The sequence below is a fragment of the Herpailurus yagouaroundi genome, unplaced genomic scaffold, assembly GCF_014898765.1.
Source record: "Herpailurus yagouaroundi ecotype Mexico unplaced genomic scaffold, PumYag 182, whole genome shotgun sequence".
In the NCBI taxonomy this organism is placed as follows: Eukaryota; Metazoa; Chordata; class Mammalia; order Carnivora; family Felidae; genus Herpailurus; species Herpailurus yagouaroundi.
In genome coordinates this window covers 46,485,317-46,510,888 of record NW_024412413.1, presented here as the reverse complement: position 1 = coordinate 46,510,888, position 25,572 = coordinate 46,485,317, and the positions used below count along the sequence as shown (strand labels likewise).

The following is a 25,572-nucleotide window of genomic DNA, read 5'->3' as shown; positions in this document are numbered from 1 at the left end:
CTGTGCCCAGATTGTCTTCCTCATTCTTCACTTAGATAATCTCTGCTCATCCTTCCAGTTCTGGCACTAAGGCACCCCTCAGGAAAGCCTTTCTGCCCCATTATTTTATGTACCCTTTCCATGCCCCCCTTGGCTAAATTAGGGTGCTCCTCCATTGAGGTCCCACATCTTGGTTCCATTTATATTTACATTTACGTTTATATCTTGGTTAGAGCATTTATCACTTTTGTAACTCTTAAATTGTTTATCTCTCCTCTTTAATAAACCCCATGAGGACAGGAGTTTTCTTTAAGTCTCTGACCTAACTGTCTGGAATATAGTATCTATTCAATAAATATTTTCACTTTAAATGGGTGAGTTATATGGTGTGTGAGTTATATCTCAATAAAGCTGTTTTTTAAAAACAGAGTCAGGTTGTCAGATCCCCCACAATTTACTAGGTAGTGATCACAGGTAAAGTACTTGGCTTTTCTGTGACTCAGTTTCTCTTCCATAAAACAGAAGTAATAACAGTACCCATCACAACGGATCATTATGAACACTGAATATGCCTAGCACAGTGCCTGTGAAATAACAGCACTCGAGAAATATTAGCTATCATTATTGCCAAAAGATTATATAGTGTATTCTGAATCATGAGGGGAAATATGACATATTTTAACATACTTGTAATATGGACTTTTGTTCTTTCAGAAATGGGATATGCCCATAGCACATATAATATTTGTGGTTAATAAGCCATCCTGTATATACCATGGACAACTCATAATAAAATTCATACATATACACACATAATCTGTGATACCTATGAGATAACTATTACTATCCCCAATTTATATACAAGTGAATGAGTACACAGAGAGGGTAACTTCTTCAGCTTCCTGTGCCTTGTAAGTGGAGAATGGAGGGCATTCGACCCCTCAGGTCACTGACCTTTTCTGGTGCACCAGGGCCTCCCACGTGCAAGTGTACCTACATACACATACCCAGCAAATAAGGCAATTGCCCATCGAAAGAACTGTCTCAAAAAATGTGATGGGCTCCACAATGCTTTCCTCATTTAAACACATCTCCCAAGTTAAACTGCCACAACAGCCCCTCCTGTCTTGTCTGAGATTTTACAATAAGAAATATTCTTTTGAAATGGAAAATAGGCAGAGGCTTTGTCTCGAGAATGCTGTTAAACAAATATAACCTCAGAAAGGATAGGCCTGGGGGGTCTATACCAGAAGAGTATGAGTGAGCCTTTTCTCTCAACACCAGCATTATGACACTATTAGGAATAGTGCTTATAACATCTGACTTCAATCATTGTAGTCAGTAGCAAAAAATGTGTTACACATGGCATATGCATACCGCAGCACAAGTTGATTGCATGAAGCACATCCTATGATCAAAAAGGACAATGCAAAACTAATCCTAAGTGGATAGCAGAATTCACTTGGAACATCTGGGAACAAAATTTATGGGGCTTCAGATTAAATTCTCTCTCTTTCCATGAGTATTCAATGAATCCATAGGTCAAAGCTTTAGCCAACGTACACGAAGTTATAAACAATTCATTTATGAGCATAACCATATTTTAGTATTTAATTCTCACTAAATCTCTGCTGTCAAAGAGATTGCAGTCTAGTCTGAAAGATTCTAACAGTGTCCATGTCTTACTGGTTTTTGCATTCCCAGCACTTTCCAAGGGTCTGACACATAGAAACTTCTCAATAAATATTGGTTGGGTCAATAAATGAGTGAATGAGTGAGTGAATTATAACTTGTGGGAAAACTGCATAGCGTATTCATAAACTAACACCTACTAGGCACTTTTTAAAATGTTCATTATTAATTTGTTGAATGATGAGTGAATGGACTTTAAATGCATTTTGTAATGTATATAAATGTTGACTTACTATGTTCTATACCTGAAACTAATATAATATTGTATGTAACTATACTTCAGTTTTTAAATTTTTTTAAATTTTTTTAATGTTTATACTTCAGTATTTAAAAATTAAGTAACTAATTTGTTGAATAATGAATGAATGGATTTTAAATTAATTAATATGAAAAGCTGAGTTTTTGGAAAGAGAGACTGAAAGGTGAATAAGGTTTTCATTCATTTCCACTGTCCTGTCTGTTCAATTCATTTAAAAATGTTTTTTTAAGATTGGATTTAAAAAAGAAGGGTAAATTTGGGGTGTTAACCTAAGTCATCCTTAATTTTCAGAATATTATTATTCAATGAAATTGAAATACGGTTTCAGAGTATGACATTCAGTGAGATTAGGAAACAATTATATATATCTTCAGACCCCAAAGTGATACACTTTGTGTTTGTCAGCAACCATTAAATAGTTGGCATGGGGGCACCTGGGTGGCTCAGTCGGTTGAGTGTCCGACCTCAGCTCTGGTCATGATCTTGCCATCCGTGAGTTCGAGTCCCATGTCGGGCTCTGTGCTGACAGCTCAGAGCCTGGAGCCTCTTTGGATTCTGTTTCTTTCTTCTCTGCCCCTCCTCTGCTTGCACTCTTTCTCTATCTCAAAAATAAATAAACATTAAAAAAAAAAAAAATATTTGGCGTCCTACAGAGCAGATGAGTAACACCTTATTTTCCCAGAGGTCAGTCTTGTAGCAAATTTCATCTCTAAAAACAGCCAGGAAATGTAATAGGACTCCGAGCATCGAATATTACTGTACAAATCCCATACACTTAAGCCTTTTTGAAAAGGAGGCTTTGACTCTGTTTCACATTCTATTTGTTTTTTTTTTTATGTATAAGCTTGATAAGGCTGATTATTTAGCTTTTGAGTGCATGTTGAGTATAAATAGCAGTTACATAAAAGCTGAACACTAAGAAGTCTTTCACTTTTCGTTGATGACTGCAGGATTTATCAACTGATAATCCAATCAATAGCAAAGGAGAAGGAATTCCTGAATTAGATACCCAAAGTAAAACAATACCTATCTGCCATCATTTCATGCAGACAAGATTCTATGGCCCTCATTCGATAGTTTCAAAAGATGTTTCAGCCTAGGTACTGGTGCTTTTATAATGGCAACCATGAATAATCACGAAAAGTTTTAATTTGTTTAATATGGCATTAAAATATAGAATCAAAATTTTTAAAGTTCTCTATATGTAAGTTTAACACTGGAATAAAATTAGACACTTTAATGTATAAGGTTCAATTTAAGTGGGAAACGCACATGTATGGAATATCTACTCAAAGATAAGGTAGATTCAGTAAACATTTAAGTCCTCTTAAACATTTAAGGTTTATAAATGAGTGTTCTTTACTTCCAAAATCTTTGAAAATACTGGATTAGTAAAAATATTGCAAAGCGACATGTGTTAATAAATTCTAGACCACGTCCTTGCCTATGTTCAGTTTCACATGACAATATGTGGAAAATTCAATTTGCTTAGCTTTAAGCTTGCAAGGTTTCTTTTAGGTGATGTTAAAAACTATAAACAATGTGGCAACTGACCATCTACAAGAAGGAGGCTGATAAAAAAGGAATTATATAATGCTTAAACTTGGGAAAGGAGGAAAAATACATCATAGCATAGAGTTACTTTAAAGCTCTAATGTTGGCCAAGGGAGATTAAATTGCCTTTGGGGTGTACAGATGCAGAAGAATCCATTGGTGTGCTTTTCAAAGCAAAGACAGATGATATTAGGAAATAAAGCATGAGGACTTCTGCTTTAATCTGTCCACATTAATGTTTTGATCTATGACTAATTGGAATTGCAAGTGGGGTTTGGAATATTCTTACAGCCAGTCTGAGGCTAGCAGACATGTAAAGTCTCCTAAAAATGCATCGAGAAAAGATTGCTCGACCACAAAAGAAAGAACATGTGAAGAGCTATTCTAATTTAAACCTCTTAGTGTGTCTAATTCAAAATTAATATGTAATAAGCACAAAAGTGAGAAAAAATTCAAAGCTTGTTCTCAAGAGAGAGCATAAAGTAAAATATACTCCAAAAACAAAACATCACTCCCTTTTTAAGTCTTGAAATAAAAGGAAAAAAGCTACCACCCAACAGATTCACTAAATCCAAAGATGATTTCTCTGCCTGAACTCCTGCTGCGATTCTCAGAGCCCCCAGGATGGTCTGAGCTCCTGTGCAAGGGATGTGAGGCCAGCTGGGTTTGGTTCTTGCCTTAATGCTCCTCACTCTTCGAGCCTTGTGTTCAGTTGTATTACAACATAAGCACTTCCATTCAACGGTGCCGACCCATTTGTAGCCTCTGGAGAACAGCCGACTCTCTTATGCCCTGATGCTTCTACACATGCCCTTCTCCTCCAGAAATGCTTTTCCCCTTTTACCACTCCCTCTATCTTAGCCAGGACGTCTCTCAAAGCCTTAGTTTACATGTTGATGTCAAGAACCGTGACATTAGAAACACTGATTCACTGTTGACATGAGTAAAAAGAAAGTTCTTTGAGAGTTTGGTGGCAGAAGAGATTAATTCCTAACCAGCTAAGATCTGGGAGAGATTCTATGGGGAGATTGGTCTTATATTAGATCGCATAAGACTGAGAAACTTTTACCATTTTTAATCTTACTTAGAAAAAGAAGATGTTTATTCTGTCCATTTCATTTCCTCTTTGGTCATTTTACTCCCACCTTGGGACTTTGAGAGTTAGCTTGGAGATACTAATAGGATAGAAAAATCACCAATATGTCAATGATTGAAACACAGGTTTCCTCTGTTTAAAGGGGTTGTTCTCTTTGAGCAGGTCAGATAGGACTCACATATTAATGAGGGAAGAATAGGATACTGTCTGCCAGTCAGATCAGTAGGTAGACAGCAGTTACCCAAACCCACCAGTTGGAACTCCAACCACCCCCTTTGAATATCCACTTTACTTTACTCTTCTTCTTTTGACACTAAGAACACTGCTGAAATCTCAAGCCCTCCCTAACTAATGAAGAATGTACTGACAGCTTTCTGGACCTGTAGTAATTAAAGTTATGTTCTTGGAGGCCTATAGACTTTGGGTAAATTACTTAACTTGCACCCGAGCTATCTCTACTTTGGGATTTAAGGTTATTTACATAGGGGAACCTTCTAGGAAGTATGTAAAAGACATTGTGCCGAGGGGCCCCTGAGCAGCTCGCTTGGTTAAGCATCCAACTCTCGATTTCAGCTCAGGTCATGATCTCACAGTCGTGAGTCTGAGCCTCTTGTTGGGTTCCTTGCTGACAGCATGGAGCCTACTTGGGATTCTCTCTCTCTCTTTCTCTCTCTGCCTTTCTCTCTCAAAATAAATAATAAACTTAAAAAAAAGAGAGAGAAAGAAAGAAAAGAAACTGTGCCTAACTGGAGAAGTTTGGGTCAAGAGCAGGACATTGACTGTGGTGGTGGCACTGGTGATGGTGGTACCAATAGGGCTGGATATTTTTCAGTCTCAGGTAAAAAATGCCTGGGATGAGTGTCTAGGGCACAACTGACTGATCATTGTCATTGGAGCATCTTGACACATCACTGTGGCAACTCAGGGCAGAAGAAGGGGTAAACAGCAGATACCATATTGTGGTCAAAAACACTAGTTCTTACAATGGAGATGAGTCATCCCAGGACTCATCCCATGGAACTGGATGAGTTCCATCCCCGGCTGGAACTTCCAGAATGATTTGGGAAGGAAATCTGTTGGAGATGAAAGTTCCTAAGTGTGACTGGGAGCAACACCCTGTAAATGATATATTGTGGTTATTTTTAATCAGGCTGGCATACAGTGGAAAAATGAAATATTGTACCCAAAACAGGTAGATACTTGAATAATTGTCGTGAATAATTGAAATAATTGAATAATTGAGAAAAAAAATCAGAAACACATACTAGATTAAACATATGTTTATCTCAAGTGGCAGAAAAGTAATTTAAAAAGCATAAACCTACAATTAGACGAAGAGAACTGAAGAGAAAATGGTAATAGATGGGATGCATTAACAAATTTGTGACATGACTTAGCAGAGAAATGGCATAGGGTTAGTCAAGAAGCAACTCAGTTCCTACATAAAGCCCTAAAAAAGAGCACTTTTGAAGGTCCAACTATTGTTAAAAATAGGGAGATTCACTGAAAGTCTTAATAAGCTAAACATGTCCCTTAGCTCACAAAATCAGACAACTGTTTCCTCACCACCCAAACTTCCAATACAAACAATGACTCTGGTGGAAGACTGGAAAGTTACAGTCTGAAAAGAGTGAGCACTGAGAGACTCTGGACTAAGAGGTACAAATGGTTGCCTCTAGAAAGTGGGAATCAGGGATGGAAGGGGCCTGGAGACTTTGGGGGTTTTTTGTATTTTTTTTTTATTATAAGGCTTGTAGTTGCTTAAATTATATACATATGTATATATATATATATATATATATCTCATAGATAATATAATATATTATAATGCATATGTATATAGTGCAAATATACAATCACTTTGACCTAATATGAAACTTACATTTAATTTTCAATTTTTTTATTTTTTTTGAATTATAAATTACAACAAATTTAATTTTAATTCAAAGTAAAATAAAAAAATTAAAAGTTTCATAGTCGTAAAACACAATTAAAACCACACAGTATTGTATCAATGAATAAAATTGTTATCTTGTCACCAATACATTATTCCACTGGCTGCCCTGGGAATTTTTCTCTTTAATGATGACCCCTCCTTGACACTGAACTACCAGGGTCATAGTATGTAAGACCATCATGTAAAGCCACACAGCTTGTGCACGCCCCAACTCCAAGCCAGCTGGAATTGACAATGTGACAACTAATGGTAAGTCTCCATGATAGAGCTCTCTTTCTTACTGTTGAATTTGTGGGAAGATTTGTAAACTCCCTTCCATATAGTTGGTACATCTCCCTTGTCTTTGTTGCTTGTTTAGCTTAGTCATCAATTGCACTTGTTGAACTCCCACATGTGGCTCAGTTCCTTTAACAAGATTTATTGTAAAAATACAACCATGGCTTTTCCCTTTTGAGGTTTCCCCATTGTCTTCTCTTCTTTCTTCTCTCAGTTAATAATTATATCTTTGAGGTAGCTTATACGGACATTTTGAATCTCTAATTATATATGTAGTCATACTTGGTCTAAAAGACTGCAAATGTTACACTTACCTTTACATTTTCTTAAGCTTTGTAACTCATTCATCAATAACAACAAATGGTTATGCCTTTGGTTGTTTTTAAAAGTTCATCGGTGACTTACTGGCTCTTGAGGCACTGGAAGCATATAAATGAATGTTCCGTAGCAAATGTTTAGGGAAAGTAGGCAATTGACTTTATGACAGATAAACCATGTTATTGGTAGCAAAAATGAAGTCTTCCCTACTTCTCAAGTTGATTTAGCATTTGATCATTGCACTGTTGAGTGTCTGAGTTTTTAAATTCTCTCTCTTCTAACCATTGACACTGCATCCAGTCCGGAGATCTCGGTTAAACTGAGTGGGAAAACAGTTTATCTGAAATGGAATAGTGTCTTTGTAGAGTTGGTCTCTCAGTCCCAGAGAGAAATGAAGACAAACATGAAGCTAGAAATTTATTGCCAGTGCATAATTGGAAAGTGCCACTTTGACATGAAGACAATTTTTGTCTTTCATCTCTCTCATGCAAGCAGTAGTCTAATGCAGTGTCTGTAGAGTTGTTTCAGTTTAAAGAAAAGGAATGCTTAAATCAAACTCTTGGGTAGTTGGATTCAATTCAGAGTCTATCTTGTAGCATTTGTTCTTTTGGAGAATTGTATTTCTGTTTTTACTACTCTGTTTTGAGTTTAAAATGCTTAAAAGCATTGCAAAAATAACAAGAGCTCATCAAGTATTTCGTAGGCACTTCAAAGAATCTCAGAATATGCTTTATAAATATTTCATTCACATTCCCCATATCACTGTGGTAAGAATAGTAAAGATTCTTCCATTTAGTGGGAGAAAAAAAATTCAATTTAGGGGCAAATTTTTCTACGCAGGTTCGGAAATTATTCAATAGCAAAATGAAAATACAATCTATGTATTTGTTTAAACTGCATTCATGTTTCTATATTGTCCATACTTGGCTAGGAACTGATTCAAAAATTAGTGAGATTTATTGAGTTCTTTTTTATTTTTTCCTATCCATTGTTCATTAATATCTTTTTGATAAATAGATTAGCATTTATAGTAGTGTTATTTTTAAAAGTTATTTTTAAAACATCGTGCCAACTGTTTAAAGGAAACACAAAGTAGACACGGTATTCTTTAATCTGCTTGCTGTACTCTCCTCGGAGACCCACAAAACATACTTAGTAAAAATAATCCTCCCAGAAATAAGAAAGGAAGGGACTAATGCCAGAGAATGCAGCATTCATTCAGCTGGTCAGTCACTCAACAAGAGTATTTATTGATTGTCAAGCATGTACCAGACGCTGTGCTAAAAGCTGGTGATTTAACACACCCTGCCTTCATGGCATTCAAGAAAGGAAGACAGGAAAGTAAATAAAAATGTGACCACAAACTATTCTCAATGAAAAGAATAGTGATGGGAGGTAGGGACAGGGGGAGGAAGGCAGGGGTAAGCAGGAAGAAGAGCAGGGAAAGGTGGAAAAAGACCTATTCTGGATTGAGAGACCAAGAGGAACATCTGAAAAAGTGATAGTGATAGGGTGAGGTGCAGATGAGCATTGTGGGTGCAGGTGAATGGACAGGACAGGCCTGAGGGAGAAAGCTCTTGGGAGGTAGAGGGAACCACACAGTGGCAGCTGTGCCCTAAGTGCAGTGAGCAAGGGGACAGTGAGGCAGGATGAACATGGAAGGGTAGGCGTTCAGGGCCTGTCGGCCATGCTGAGGCATTTGGGTTTAATCTAAGAGCAAACAGGAGTCCATTGGAGGATTTCAGGCAGTGCCGGGGAATTATCTAGTTCTGTTTGGAAAAGCTAAGTTTGGCCTCCATGTGGAGCATCTGTGGAGGGTGCCAGGAGTCGAAGCAGGAAGTGGAAGAGCACTTAGGAATGAAGACTGAGGGGCGCCTGGCTGGCTCAGTCGTTGAGCGTCCAACTCTTGGTTTTGGCTTAGGTCGTGATCTCACAGTTTGTGGGTTCAAACCCCACATCGGGCTCAGCGCTGTTGGTGAGGAGTCGGCTTGGGATTCTCTCTCTGCCCCTCCCCCAATCATGTGCTCTCTCGCTCGCTCTTTCTCTCAAAATAAATAAATAAAATTAAAGGAAAAAAAAGGTAATGAAGACTTAGTGGGACCTAGGCACTAGGTGACTAGGAGTTAATGGCTGCTCCCCCTGGACCAACTTTGTGCCAGGCCCTTGACATGCACACTCTCTAGTCTGTACGACTCCAGCAAAGCCTGGGTGCAGGAAACCATGGGATGAGATTCCTCCAGATCCCATACCTTGAATAGTTTTCTGGAAATAGACTGTTTGTTGGGGCGCCTGGGTGGCTCAGTCGGTTAAGCATCTGACTTCGGCCCAGGTCATGATCTCACGGCTTGTGAGTTCAAGCCCAGCGTCGGGCTCTGTGCTGACAGCTCAGAGCCTGGAGCCTCTTCAGATTCTGTGTCTTTCTCTCTCTCTCTCTGCCCCTCCCTGCTCACACTCTGTCTCTCAAAAATAAATAAACATTAAAAAAAATTTAAAAAAAAAAAGAAATAGACTGTGTCAATCTAAAAAGCAAAACCTCAGGACACAGTGGGAGAATAAGAAGCAGTCTGGTGTGACGGGAATAGAGTTGACAGATGGCCCCCAATTTACGATGATTGGACTTGGCGATTTTTCAACTTTACAACGGTGGGAAAGCAATACACATTTAGTAGAAACCACACTTGGGATTTTAAATCGTGCTCCTTTCTGTGCTGGCAATATGCGCTATGATCCTCCTTCGTGATGCTGGGCGGTGGTGGCAACCCAGTCCGCCCCATGATCGCAAGGGTCAACAACCCCATACTCTGACAGCCATTCTTTTTCTCACTTTCAGTACAGTATTCAGTAACTTACCTGAGACAGTCAACATTTTGTTATAAAACAAGGTTTGTGTGAGATGATTTCACTCAACCATAGGCTGATGGAAGTGTCCTGGCACATTTAAGTCAGGCTAGGCTAAGCGATGACGTTCGGTAGGTTAGGGGTATTAAATGCATTTTGACTTATAGTATTTTCAGCTTATGATGAGTTTATCAGGATGTAACTCTATCATAGCTCAAGAAAGATCTGTATTTGGAAAGGTTTAGAGAGGTGGAGACTTCAACCCACAACCGGTAAAGCCCTTTCAGCACCAGACACCGAGCCAAGGGCTCACACCTACATTGTCTCATTTAACCCTCACCATGGCAGCACGACCGAGGTGTTACAATACAACATTAAGAAGTTAAGGCCACAAAAGCAAAAAATAAAAAAAGGGACGGGGTCTAACAGCAAGGTGGTGTCCAAACCATCATCTCAGACCCTGGCCTATTTTCCTTTCCACATACCACAGGCAGATAACAGCACTTAGGCTCCATTTTGCAGATGATGGACAACCTACAAAGGCTTTTTGAACCTGTATGATAGGGGAGGATGATGGATCAGATGCACCTTTTGAAATAATGAGCCAGATTCTTTGCGTGTGCCCCAGGATATCAGACAGAATGTGGGTAGGAGAGAAAGATTTCATCTTGTTGGCATGGAAGGATCCCGTAGCCATGCCATGCTGACTGCAAGATATTTCAGCATCTTACTGCACAGGGCAGGAAAAACAATGTGACTTTCTGCTTGGGTGAAATAAAATAGATCTAGTGCCTTTAATGAAAGCTTTTGAAAGATTTTCTTTGAAACATTGCCTTGGAACTATCTATCTATCTATCTATCTATTATAGCCTTTTACTCTACTTTTTCTTGTATATTTTTGTTGTCCAATAATTAAGTAATGAAATTATCTGCTAAAAGGGATTTATGGTGTGAAAGAGGTGTAGGGTGGGAAGGTTTTTCTAAATTTCCTCTTTTGAAGAAAAAAGTCATTAGAAACTTACTTTTTCTGTCATCGCAAAAGGTAAATATAACAGTTTCCTATGTGTAATTCATGTGTGCTAGTTCAGTGATTCTCAACCATGGACGATTTGACCCTAGGAAACATTTATTTGGCTATGTCTGCTGTACATTAGTTTTTTAGGTCTGCCATAACAAAGTACCACTGACTGGGTGGCTTAAACAACAGAAATGCATTTTTCTCACAGTTCTGGAGGCTGGGAAATCCAAGATCAGGGTGTTGGAAGCGCTGTTTTCTTCTGAGGCCTCTCTCCTTGGCTTGTAGTTAGCTGTCTTCTCCCTCTGTCTTCACATGGTCTTCTTCCCTCTGTCCCTATGTCCAATTTCCTCTTCTCATAAGGACACTAGTCATATCAGAATAAGATCCACCCTAATGACCTCATTTTAATGCTTCTGTAAAGACTGTATCTTTGGGGCACCTGGGTGGCTCAGTTGGTTAAGCCTCTGACTTCAGCTCAGGTCATGATCTCATGGTTTGTGGGTTCAAGTCCCACATCAGGTTCTATGCTGACAGCTCAGAGTCTGAGCCTACTTCAAATTCTGTGTCTCCCTCTCTCTCTTCTCCTCCCCTGCTTGAGCTCTCTCTGTCTCTCAAAAATTCATAAATATTTAAAAAAAATTTTTTAACTGTATCTTCAAGTCAATCACATTCTGAGTTACCTAACATTACAGCAGTATACAAATGGAGGTGTGGAAGGGCAGAGTATAATTCAAGTCATAACAGTCTATACAAGTTCTTGGTTGTTACAACTCGGGTTTGATAGGAGTGGAGGTGCTCCTGGCATCTCGGGGTATGGCAGAGATGCTGCTCAACACCTTACAATGCATGGGAAAGCCCCCCCACAGCAAAAAGCCCTGCCCTGCTCAACTCTCTCTCTTTCTCTCTCTCAAAAATAAATAAACATTTTAAAACTACATTTAAATAAGAAAAAAGGAAGCACAATATAAAATATTAGCTCCTTTATCCTTCAGGGGAAAAAAAATTAAGATAACTCCTGATGGACTGGGAAGGGAGAAAGAATGAAGGCAGAGAGGACCATTAATATCCCATTGCAATTGCTTGACCTGTCTTCCCAGATAAGTGAAAGGCCTGGGGTTTTGACTGGTATTCGGAAATCTGGGGCTGGGAGAGAAATGGACCAGGTGTTGCATACCATGGAGCCAAGAAGGACCCGAAAGATGATATCCAAAGGCTAAGTTGAAGCAGAGTCGATGGTCCAGAGAGGTGTTCTGAATAGTCACTCCAAGGAGCTGGCCAAGAGGTAAAAGCAACCAGAGATGCCACATAAAGGTGTGAACAGTGGAGAGGAAACTTTCCCTGAGGCACTTTCTTACATATGCGGTACTTCTGAAGAGTCAGAAAGGTCAAGCAAGTATTAGGACCTGAACCTAAGCTATGGCAGGAATTAGGTCACAGATTCCAGTATACAGTGTAGCAGCAAAAGGCTGATCCCACAAGCTTTAGAGTCAGACCCTGGCTCTGCCACTTACAAGCTATTCTGTGTGACTGTTTCTTCATATATAAAATGAGTTGTTATCTGAAGATTCACTAAAGTGTATGTGTGTGTGTGAGAGAGAGAGAGAGAGACAGAGAGAGAGAGAGACAGAGAGAGAGAGAGACAGAGAGAGAGAGAGACAGAGAGACAGAGAGACAGAGAGACAGAGAGACAGAGATGTTACTTATCACTTTTTGGCACAGATAAGTTTTATAACAAATAGGGCTAATGACCATTTAGAAAGTGGGGGATGAATGATAGATAGGGTGATGTAAAATCAACCAATCAATAAACAAACAAACCTGAGGTTTCTAGAATGGTTGCTTGAAAGAACCACGATGCACTATTCAATATAAGAAAACGCAAAAGGGAAAGCTGGTTTGGGGAAAAGAGAGAAAACTATGAATTCAGTTTGAAATGTGTTGCGTTTTAGGTGACTGGTTGATTAACCACATGGAGAAGTTCAGAAATAAAGCTTTTAGAAACAAAGATCTGTAATACAGCTGCAAGCTCAAGGCTAGAAATTGTTCCCAGAGAATAGAAAAAAGCAGAAGAGATAGAATCTTAGGGTATTTCTAGATGTGAAAGTAACTTTTCTGGTGATTTTTGGTGATTGTACAGTCCTTTAGAATATATGAGACGCTACACTATTTTGGAGGGGAAAAAAATTGGTTCCAAGTTGGTTGAAAGCTTTTGAAATGCTGTATCTAGAGCTATTACATTCAATGATCAAAGACCTGTGTGATAACAATGATGATGATGATGACTACGACAACATTTGACTTCTTAAAACTGGTTTCCCACATCATTGCCCACCTCGTTGCATTTGCTTCTCACTGGTAATTTGCTGCAGTAGATTTCAAAACAAAACAAAACCCACCAAGCGTGCCCAAATAAGGAACACTTCCCTTCTGACTGAGACCTTTGCCTCTGAGACAAGTACATAAACATTCATGACTGATGTTGTGGGCTTCTAATTCTGACAGTTGTAAAAGGGTTTTTGGCTTGCTGTCATAATTTTTTTTTCTTCGTCTATTTGTTTTGGTTTTGTTTTGTTGTCTGCGTGCTTATTTCTCTGTTTGGTGTGTGTTCAGAGTACATGCGGTTTTTAGATAAGTGACCCGCCCACAGATAACTACATCGATCTCTTCTCTTGTTATGCACATAATATAAATAATGTGCTTGACTACCCAGTCACATTAGCTATTTCTATTAGATTAGGACGACAATGTAAAATTTTTCAAATGAGCTTTATTTTGAGCCTCTGTCTTTTCAAAGCATCCGGTTTGATCGTACATAAACCAGGTATCTCTAAACATTTTTAAAATTATACTGTGATTTTTAAAAGATTTTTCACGGTAACCAAATATCAACAAGCTAACATTTCTCTACTCCTGATACATCTGTACAGGTAAGAGTTTTAATTTGTAAATACACTAAGAGATTCTATGTTGTAATAATGATAGCAAACTCTGCAGGGCAAGTCGTACTTGCCAGGTACTAAAGTACTTTATATATATTAGTTCAATTATTTCTCACAACAATTCTATAAAGCAGATACTATTATTATCTCCAATTTACAGATTAGGTAACTGACACACAGAGATGTTAAATAACTTGTTCAAGGTTATTGAGCTTAGAAATAACAAAGCCAGGATTTGAACTAAGGCACGATAGCTCCAGAATACAGGCTCCTAATTATTACATTGCCAACTATTTCAAAGAATATCTTTGAAACCTCAGGAAAAATAATAATATTAGAAGAGAAATGAAGAGATTATTAGCTCTTTCTTTACATATAAATGAATTGCTTCACTTACAACCTGTAAGCTTTACTTTTAACTTAAAGGTCATCAAGTAAAATAAAATATTTTTCCAGCACGTTGCAAAAAAGTGTATCCTGATGGCAAAAATTCCATGAAAAGATACTCAGTTCTTCTAGACATGAGGGAAATGCAAATTAAGGCCACAATGAAATACCATTGTACATTTAGTGAAACTAAAATTTAATAGAGAAATAATACCAGTTTTGGTGAAGACAAACAGAGGGAAAACAGGTGTGAAACAATTAGAATTCTCACACCTTGCTGGTGGAAGTGTGACTCAACATAATCACTTTTGAAAACTGCTTGGCAGGATCTGTTAAAGCTGAACGAATATATGCATACACCAGGACCCGGCAATTCCACTCCTAGACATATACTCGGCAGAAATGCCCACATGTATATGCTCAACAAAAGACATATTTAAGAATGTTTATAGCAACGTTACTCATCATAGACACAAACTGACCCAAATGTCCATCAGCAGGTCACTGGATAAATACATTGCGGTATAATAATAAAACGAGATACTATATTGGATTGAAGGGAATAAACTATTGCTACATGCAACATATGGATAAATCTCATAAACATAACGAGTGAAAGAAGCTAGAAAAACACACACACACAAAACTCTGCTCTGTATTACTAAGTGAAAGAAGCCAGTCTGAAAAGGTTACATACTGTATGGTTTCAACCTCAAAACATTCTGGAAGATGCAAAATACTCTGGATGATGCTATAATTAACAGTGGATACGTGTCATTATACATTAGTCCAAACTCATGGAATGAACAACACCAAGAGTAAACTCTAATGTAAACTGCGGGGTTTGGGTGATCGTGAAGCATCAGTAGGTTCATCAGTTGTACCAAATCGTGCCACTCTGGTGGAGGACGTTGATAATGGGAGAGAACATGCATGTGTGGGGGCAAGAGGTGTATGGGAAATCTCTACGGCTTCCTTTTACTTGTGCTGTGAACCTAAAATTGCTCTAAAAAAAAAAAGAAACTATGCACTCTAGGATTCCATTTATAGAAAGATCAAAACCGAGCAAAACTAATATAAAGTGTTGGAAGTCAGCAGACTGGTTCCCTTTGTGGAGAAGTGGGGGGAAGGGAACATGAGGGAGCTTCTGAGGCAATGGCAGCATTCTATTTTGGGACTAGTGCTGATTTGTGAAGGTATGTTCACACCGGAAATCCACTGGGCTGGACAGTTAAGATTTGTTCATTCTCCCATATATGTTACACTTCAATCAAAAATGTTTTTCAAAGATACGTTGTTTTGGAGTTAATAACATGAGAAAGTACCTGGAAATAACATTATTCATACTATCATAAAATGCTACTCAAGCCTGCACCTTTCCTTTTGAAGTTCACAGGAGGTCTTATCTCTAGAAGCATATTTGAAAAGTGATCAATTAAAAAGTGCTGGAATGGCTCCAGCCTGGATCCATTGTTAACAAAGGTATCTGGCAGAGGGCTAAATGCTGCTGGATCTCCCAAGACAAATTGAAAATGCTTGTACTTAGAAGAAATAGGAATTGCGCTGTGCTGCTAAAGAAGAAAATATTTGTCTTCAACAGCGGCAGAGATTAAAGAACCATTCCGGGGAGTTGTTTTCTTAATTTTTTTAATAGTCACACTATAAGGAATGGCCTCTTTGTTCACCGATTCATGTACCAAGGCTCAAATACAAACAGCATAGCTGGATTTTGAGATGGCGGACTAAGTACCCAATGTAACCATTCCTCCCATAACAAAGCCATGGAAATGACAGGAAAGATATTTTAGCAGGAGAAAGAGAAGGAAAGGAAAAGTAGGAAGGAGAGGAGGAAGAAAAAGGAGTAGGAGGGGAAGGGGAAGCAACAGCAGCAGTGGAAAGGTACTTGAGTGCGGTGGTAGAAAGGGAACTTTCAATGGACGAGAGTTTTTGAGGAATCTCTAGGACAGAAGGCAAGTAAGACTGACTGAAGAGAGAAAACCTCACACTAGTTCTGAGCAAAACCTATTGTGGCAGGTGGGCACACACAAAGTGGGTTTTGTTCCCGAAAGGGTTTCAAACTGCTGTACACCTCACACTTAAAAGCAACGTAGCCATTTGATGAGGAACATGATTAAAAACAAACAAACAAACAAAACGGATCAGGTAAGATCATCTGCTCACTTACAGGAAGGCTGCAGTAGAAGAGATTTCAATTCAGCGTTCACTGTGCATCTTCTATATGGCAAGGCTCTGCTAGACGCTGGAAGTACCATAATGAAAAGAAGAAAAAGGGGCGCCTGGGTGGCGCAGTCGGTTAAGCGTCCGACTTCAGCCAGGTCACGATCTCGCGGTCCGTGAGTTCGAGCCCCGCGTCGGGCTCTGGGCTGATGGCTCAGAGCCTGGAGCCTGTTTCCGATTCTGTGTCTCCCTCTCTCTCTGCCCCTCGCCCGTTCATGCTCTGTCTCTCTCTGTCCCAAAAATAAATAAACGTTGAAAAAAAAATTAAAAAAAAAAGAAAAGAAAGAAAAGAAGAAAAAAAAAAGAAAACAGCTACTAACCATGAAAAGTCACAGCCTCCTGTGGGAGATAGACATACAAACATATAAAACATGTGAACATATCACTTCAATACAATGCAATACAATATGCCAGAGTGGTAAAGAGTTGGTGTGCTGCCCAACGGAGCTTGTATGCAATGCTAACACATGTGGCTTTCATTTGGAAAATGATAGTAATTGAAAGGTTTTAGGTAGGGTGGTGATTTGACCAGTTCTGCATTTTTGGATGGATCTCTCTAACCATGAGAGGGTGGGCCTGAAGGGGTAAGACTGACAGCAGGCAGCCACGGAGTTCAGAGGTGATTTCAGATGACTGGGGCACAGATGGTGAGCACCTACAGCAGGAAAGCGTAAAGACCGAGGAGAAGAGATAGGTAGAGAAGATGATAAAACGGAAGAAGGCTTGAATAGTATCTAAGAGTTGGGCTCTTTTGACAGGAAGATGGTGATGACACTAGCTAGAAACCGGCACTACAGAAAAAGAAACGAGTTTGGAATAAAAATAATTATTTCTATTGGGGACATGATGCATTCCTGCAAGATGGCTAAGTGGACATATGCAGAAGGAAATTAGATATACGATTCTGAAATCTAGGGGACAGAGATTAAGACTAGGAATATGTATGTGGGGAGTTATGGGCATCTAAGAGATACTTAAATCCATGAAAGTAACAGTCTCCAAGAAGAAAGGGCAGAGACTGAAGAGCACTAGGCCAGGGAAGAACTCCAGAGAACACTGACATTTAAGGGATAAATAGAATAAAATCCCACAAAGGAGCTTATAAAGTAGAAAGTATGGAAAGAATCCTGAGAGAATGATGACTTGGAAACCAATGGAGTATAGAGTTTCCAGAAAGAGCAAATCTAATGCAGGAGAGAGGCCCAGTAAGTCACGTGTTCATTAAAGTTGACAATATGGAGGTCACTATTTCTTTGGCAAGAGCAATTTCATTGGAGTGTAGGGATGGAAGTCTCTGTGTTGTGGGTTGGAAAGGGAATGGGAAGTGGAGACTGTAATTCTAGGCTGTAAACAACCCTAAAGGGAATGAGAAAGATTGGGCAGCAGGTAAAGGAAGACATGATATTGAAAGATCCTGTTTCCCATCTGCTTTCGTAGTGGAAACGACTTGACTATGTTTATATATTGAAAGTAAGAAGAATCAGTGAAAAATAGAGGAAGAAGAAGGAATTATTCATGGAGTAAAGTGCTATAGCATCCTAGAGGGGATGAGACCCATAAGCAAGGCGAAGCAAGGAGAAAAGTATGGGCATAGTAAGCAGGGGACAAAAAAAGAACAAGAATTTGGTTTATTTCATGTTTGGTGGTCTAAAGAATCGCAGTTGTTTCCATGAAGTAAGAGGGAAGGTGTCCCATGATAGGAGTCACTGTTGATGAAGAGGTTTGAGGCAAGTGGTAAGGATTGGCCACAGTCCCCGTGGGAGTAAATTGAGCAATCACAAATAACAGGATTGTGCAGCAGTGTTGAGAACCCACAAAGACCATGAATTTATAGTCACTAATCTGCACATTTGTGAGTTACTCTTTTCTAGTAGCACTCAGTACCCTGAGATAGTAACAGAAAAAATGAATTATGTGTTTTCCCTGAGCTGGGATTTTTCCAGGAGAAAGAAACAAAAGACAACGGACCAGGGAGTTGAGGGTGTTGGTGAGGTGGTGATCCAAGTGACCAATGTGTGATCTAAGCTGGAAAGATAAAACACTGTGTCAGAAACACAAGGGTATGTAAAGCTAGATCTTAAATGGGGGCAAGGGGGGTAGGGAAGCACAGGAGCAGGAATTTGGAAATCGAGAGGCTAATGTGTTCTAGGGAAAGAGAATCACATGTGTAAAGACAGATGCAAAGGGGAACCGCAACACTTTCAGTGTAGGTGGGCCACACATGCATAGAGGAAAGTGACATAGAATCAAGATGGAAACATACATTAAGCCAGATTGTGAAGAGCCAAAATAGTTTAGGCATTCATTCCTTTAAGAAACCTGGAGCCAGCAGAAGTTCTCAGATTGAGGAGCCCCCGATGACCACAGCTATGCAGGTTGTGCCCCGCACAGGGACTCCTCCCGTGGGGCTGAACTTCAGGCCAAGCTCTGCTTGCAAGCCATTCACCTTGTTCTGTTGCTTCAGTGCCAAGAAGAGGCTCTTTCCTGTAACCCTGCTCTAGATTTCCAGACACGGGCATTAACACAGCATCGACAAGAGCAGGGTCAGAGACAGGGCAAAATGGTTGAACATATTTGACCATCTTGTCACAATGACTCCTCCACGTCTTATGAAATCTTTGTCCATAGTGACCACTTTTTCAAAATTAATTCCAACATCTTGGCAAAAGATGAAAAAATTAAAGAAATCCATTACATTGTTTCACAAATGTTAGGAAACTGAATCATAGACAAAACGTGGTGCAAAATGCGGCCTCTTTTTAAAATAATCATTTAAAAAGTAAATAACATACAGGTTTAGAAATTGTTTTAAGACCTCCTCATTTGCTGCTAAGGTTATATGTGTCCCAGGTGTCAGAAAGACCAAATACGGAAAAAAAAAAAAAAGTTTAAAAATAATTTAAGTAAGAAAGGGAGTATTTTTGTACAGAGGTTTAATGTTGTTCTCATTCTGTCATTTTTAACTAAAAATTGACATGAAGGCAAGAAGGGCATTGTTGATTAAAGAGCGGTCCTAACCTTCCCAGGACATGACTGTCTTTTTAGTGATCCACAGCAGATAAGAATTTGAGAGTAAAGGTTTACAAACTTTTATAGTAATTGAATAATCTATGTTGAACCCCATAACAAAATATTGAGGCTCCTATTTTGTGCATTTTAGGGGTTTTTTGTTTCCCCTTTCTAGTAATTAATTTTATTATGTCTTTTTAAAAATTATAGACCCACAGCAAATTCAAAATTTTCTAGATGGGTGATGGGTATTAAAGAGGGCACTTGTGATGAGCACTGGGGTATTCTATGTACGTGATGAATCACTGAATTCTACTCCAGAAACCAATATTGCACTGTATGTTAACTAAAATTTAAATCTAAAAAAAAAAAAAATTGGTCTTTCACCATGGATAGTTTGGGAAGCACTGAGCTAGAGGACCACTATTCCATTTGACCATCACTGCAAAGATGATTACAGAATGAAAAACGTAAATGCAGACAAGTTCCTTTTTACCTTACCCACTTTGAATTTATATTTTAAAGGCCTATTTCATTTTACCTTAGATTGTTGATATTAAAGGCTGTTTTCTGCTATAGGCTTATATGCATTGCTTAGAAACTCTTTAAAAGAAAATAGCCTTATTAGAAAACAGGTGGTAAATGACTGGTTTAGCAGTATTTGCTCATTTTCTAAGTGGAACTCCAACATTGGGTACCACCAAGAAGTTATCCTTCATTCCTTTTGGGAAAAGGAGATACTCTTCTTTTTAAGAAGTAAATTAAGTCACCCTCTTTTGATTGGAAGCAGCTAGCATAGGGTCTCACACTATTAATGTAGTTTAGTTTCCCAGTTTAAATACAAGGAAGTCTGCCACAGGGAGATCAATTCTCCCAAGATCATGCAGCTAGTGAATGGGGAGGTCCAGATTCAAACCCAAGACCCTATACCCTGACAGTGCTTGCACTCTTTCTGCTGTTCTGCCATAAAGAGTTCTGGTGGGGGACCCTGAGAGTGAAAGCTTATACAAGCTTCACTTCCAGGAGCCTGAAATAGGATAATAAATATTACAATAATGTGGAGTGTTTTTGAATCTCCTAAATATGTAAATTTCCTTGTTCTATTTAGAGCTTTCTGCATATGGACAAGATAGATGTTTATCCCAAACTGATTTGCACATCACACAGAAAAACGTAAGCGCAGAGGGAAGTTACCCATACCAGTTGTCTTGATGTTGAAACTGGTTTAATCCAGGCTGCTAATAAACATGCTCCTAAAACAAACCACCTTGATTCTTTTAGGAAATAAGTGAGATATCAATTAGAAATGAGTGAATACCTGAGAAATATCAAGTCATTGCAGAAATTATACGGTCCCTGTGAGGAATTCAGAAACCTCATTGATTAGTTTAACACATGTCTGTTCAGTGAACTAAACAACTTTGCTGCTTCAGAGAAGTATCTGCACCACAAATTTAAACTGCTAATCAATCATTTGGCACTATTATCTAGATGATGCCAGAAAAAAATCCAGATGCTTAATATATGGAAATACAAATTTTTTAGTGAATATTTTTGGCATTGTTGAGGTTTTTTAAATTTTTTTAAACAACTTTTTTTTAATGTTTATTTATTTTTGAGAGAGAGAGAGAGAGAGACAGAGCACGAGCAGGGGAGGAACAGAGAGGGAGACACAGAATCCGAAATAGTCTCCAGGCTCTGAGCTGTCAGCACAGAACCCAAAGCGGAGCTCGAACTCACAAACCGTGAGACGGTGACCTGAGCCAAAGCCAGACGCTCAACAGACTGAGCCACCCTGGCACCCCTTACATTTTTTTCAATGTTTATTTATTTTTGAGACAGAGCATGAGTGGGGGAGGGGCAGAGAGAGGGAAGCACAGAATCCAAAGCAGGCTCCAGGCTCTGAGCTGTCAGCACAGAGCCCAACAGGGGGCTCCAACTCAGGAGCCATGATATCATGACCTGAGCCAAAGTCGGAGGCTTAACCAGCTGAGCCATTCAGGCGCCCCGGAATTGTTTGCTTTTAGCTCGAGAAAATAGCATTTTACTCAGCTATATAATTGTTCAGTAGCAGACACTAAAAGTTATCATTGTTTTTTTACCATACTCTAAAACATGTAACTGAATATTTTATCTACCTGTACATACTAGTGACTTTGTAAAGAGTAAATGATCAGTCCCTCAATTCTTACCATCAATGATTAAAAGTTAATATTTGATAAAGGAACCAAGCAATCCATACTGACATCAACTGGTTAGGCGCTATGGGTGTGGCCACTTAAATAAGAAGGATATTTTTAAATTTTTTTTTCAACGTTTATTTATTTTTGGGACAGAGAGAGACAGAGCATGAACGGGGGAGGGGCAGAGAGAGAGGGAGACACAGAATCAGAAACAGGCTCCAGGCTCTGAGCCATCAGCCCAGAGCCCGACGCGGGGCTCGAGCTCACGGACCGCAAGATGGTGACCTGGCTGAAGTCGGACGCTTAACGGACTGCGCCACCCAGGCGCCCCAAGAAGGATATTTTTAAAAGCTTGTGGGTGAAATGGGTAAAGGTGGTCAAAAGATACAAATTCCAGGGGTGCCTGGGTGGCTCAGTCGGTTAAGCGAACGACTTTAGCTCAGGTCAGGATCTCACGGTCCCTGAGTTCGAGCCCCGCGTGGGGCTCTGTGCTGACAGCTCAGAGCGTGGAGCCTGTTTTCTATTCTATGTGTGTGTGTGTCTCTCTCTGCCCCTGCCTTGCTCACGCTCTCTCTCCCAAAAATAAATAAACGTAAAAAAAAAAAAAAAAGATACAAACTCCCAATTCTAAAATAAGTAAGTGCTGGGGATGTAATAATGTACAGCAGGGCAAATATAGTTAGCAACACCATATTTTTTACTTGAAAGTTGCTAAGAGAGTAAATCTTAAAAGTTCTCATCATAAGAAAAAAAATGTTCTCAGGGGGCGCCTGGGTGGCGCAGTCGGTTAAGCGTCCGACTTCAGCCAGGTCACGATCTCGCGGTCCGGGAGTTCGAGCCCCGCATCGGGCTCTGGGCTGATGGCTCAGAGCCTGGAGCCTGTTTCCGATTCTGTGTCTCCCTCTCTCTCTGCCCCTCGCCCGTTCATGCTCTGTCTCTCTCTGTCCCAAAAATAAATAAACGTTGGAAAAAAAAAATTTTTTTAAAGAAAAAAAATGTTCTCGCTATGTGCGGTGATGGATGTTAACTAAATTTATTGTGGTTCTCATTTTGCAACATATACGTATATCAAATCGTTATGTTGCACACCTAAAATTAATACAATGTCATATGCCAATTAAATCAATTATTAAAATAACAAATAAAAAGAAGCTCATTGTCTCATCTAGAGGTAAATTTTAAGTACATACACCTGATCTGAGATTATGATGAATTCTGAATATAATCTGAATCTTCAGGTTTGACCAATGGGTCATTTTTAAAGTCAACCTGTAGCTGACTGGTATATAAAGTCTTAGTTGGTCTCGATGACAATCTGTCCAGCACTTGGTCTTTTGTCCTCTCAGATACAGACGGCGTATATCAGTGGTGCTGTAGGGTTATGTGGGAGACAGTAAAGAAATAGAAACGTAAAAACAGAATGAAATCTAATTACACGGAGTTTCCCTTAAAACAAAAATCGATTGAGTTCTGCCCAAAGTGGCTTGTTGTTTCCTGTGCCAGGAACTACCGTGCAAGCCCAGCAGGAAGTGTGCTCCAGAGCAGGATCACATTACACCCTTGTTTTATGGTTCATTTCACTTATTTAATGCAATCTGAGAACCTGCAAAGGGAACATGTTAGAAGGAGGGAATAGGCTTTTTGTCTTGTTTTGTTTTTTTAAGTTTCTTTGAATCAAAACATTTGTTTTTACAAGGTGCTTATAGCCCCACAGAAGCAGGACTTCCAGAGTTGCATGGTGAAGACATTTCTCTTTGTCACCAAATTCAAAGCAAGTCATGAGGTTGGGTTATGTCTAGGGTTGAGTTATGTCTGTTTCCTTTGCTGTCCTACTCACATAATTTTAAACATGAAGTATTGCAACCAGGCCCACAAATGGCCTAAATCATTTTGAATTCACATAAGCTCCTCCTAGGATCTCTAATTTGATAGAGAGACCAAGGTGGTCTGGGGCGGGGGCGGTGGTGGGGCAGGAATATATTTCAGATGCAAAATAGCGATTCATTTGTCGAGCAAAAGAATGAGTTTGGCCGTATTGCTTGAAAACGTGTGAACTGAGCAGCCGGATTTCCTTCTGGTGGCATTCCTTGTGTGGACACCGCTCCTCACATGCTGTCTGTTTTCCTCTCCAGAGACCTCAGTATGAACAACATCAGTCAACTGCCCCCGAGTCCCCTGCACAGTCTCCGCTTCCTAGAGGAGTTGTAAGTATCGCCGTAGTAGTGATGCGTCCAGTCAACACTGCGCACATTCTTGTGTTTGCTTCTCATACTTAACTGTGGGAACCAGATAAAACAAGGCAAAAAAGCTGTCAGCACCAACAATTTTGGCACATGAGGAAACACTTACTTGGGAGGGGAGAAAAAAAAATTGCCTGTGATTCTGGAAATCAACTTATAAAAGAGTTTACCATGACGCTACAACTTTCTAAGGTGAGACTGAGCCAAACAAATTAAAATTTTAAAACAAAGGCTGTTTAAAAGAGCTGGATGTCTCTTTGGAAATAGTTAAGCAGCAGGATATTAAAAGTTTGAATACTCGTTCATGTTTATTAAAATAGCAAGTAAAGCTATAATCAAAACCAAAAACTGCTGCTTGGTTTGGGTTGTGACCGGGAGAATTGGGTCCACATTCCATAGCACCAAAACTTCTTGTCCTAATCACTTTTAATTACTATTTTCCTACTTCTTCATTTAGCTTCCCTCAAGGCTTGAACAGAAAAACATGAAATCTACAGAGGACGTCAAACTGGGCTCTCCCAAAGTCACTGTAAAAAAAATAAAAAATAAAAAAGGAGGAAGCTAAAATTAGCTAATGATACACAGAGGAATCTTGATTAGGTCTAGTAATCATTTTCCAGAAGACGAAAAAGAACTGTATAATCCAAAAATCTGCATTTAAAAATTCATTTGATCTTCTTACCCTATTGAGTGATGGAGACTGAGGGAGTGAGGTGCCATCTCAGTCTTCATGAAGAAAGTTTGGCACCATCATTAGAGTAAGTCTTCTGACTGTTGATTAAAGGAATTGTTTAGGCAATGACCTCTTTTGAAAAACTTCCTTTATAAATCCTAAAGTCAGGGTCCAATCTGGAGAGTAATTTAAATGGTTGATGCACTGCATGATCCGCCGCGGGAAGTGGAAAGAATATTCCATTGTAACCAAATTACACTATGTCGATTTTTTCCTTTTTCAGGAGGATAATATTCTCACACTTCCCTAAGGCTTTTCTCTTTATTTTTGATGGCCTTATATTTTTGCAAATGCTACTGTTTTACTACCGAAAGTTGAATATATGTCCAGATTGTTTTCCAGAGTTACAGTGGGGAAGCTCAGAAGATGGGATTGTACAGCAAGTTTTTATCATTCAAAGAATGGGTTTTCAATCCGGGTTTTCCAGCTCCTCTTTTCCCGTCTTCTTTTTTCTCTCTGACCATTTCCATTGCTAAAAATTAACCTTGATCAGGGCTGACACCTTGTCTAGCTTAGTCATGGCTTGTATGTAATAAATAATCAACACATTTTTGGGGTGCTCGGTTGGTTGAGCGTCCGACTCTTGATTTGGGCTCAGCTTATGATCTCACAGTGGGATTGAGCCCCGAGTTAGGCTTTGTGCTGAGCTCAGACCCCGCTTGAGATTCTCTCTCCCTTGCTCTCTGCCCCTCCCCCACTCATGCTCACACACACTCTCTCTCAAAATAAATATTTAAAAAAATAATCAATACATTTTTGATGGATGAGTAAATGAATTAATGAACAATGAGAAAGCAAAACATGTAAAAGGAGCTTCTCATACAAGTTAGCTGCCTTAGAAAAAAATAACAGATGT

The 25,572-nt window shown here is 39.3% G+C and overlaps 1 protein-coding gene across 3 annotated transcripts in view; it reads left to right on the top strand.

Moving 5' to 3' along the window:
• LGR5 (leucine rich repeat containing G protein-coupled receptor 5) overlaps positions 1-25,572 on the top strand; it is a 130,569-nt gene that overhangs the window by 32,286 nt on the left and 72,711 nt on the right. For all 3 annotated transcript variants that reach the window (XM_040491423.1, XM_040491422.1, XM_040491421.1), the window contains exon 2: positions 23,876-23,947. In XM_040491423.1, coding sequence (XP_040347357.1) covers positions 23,876-23,947 — 72 coding nt within the window. The remainder of the gene's footprint in view (positions 1-23,875; positions 23,948-25,572) is intronic.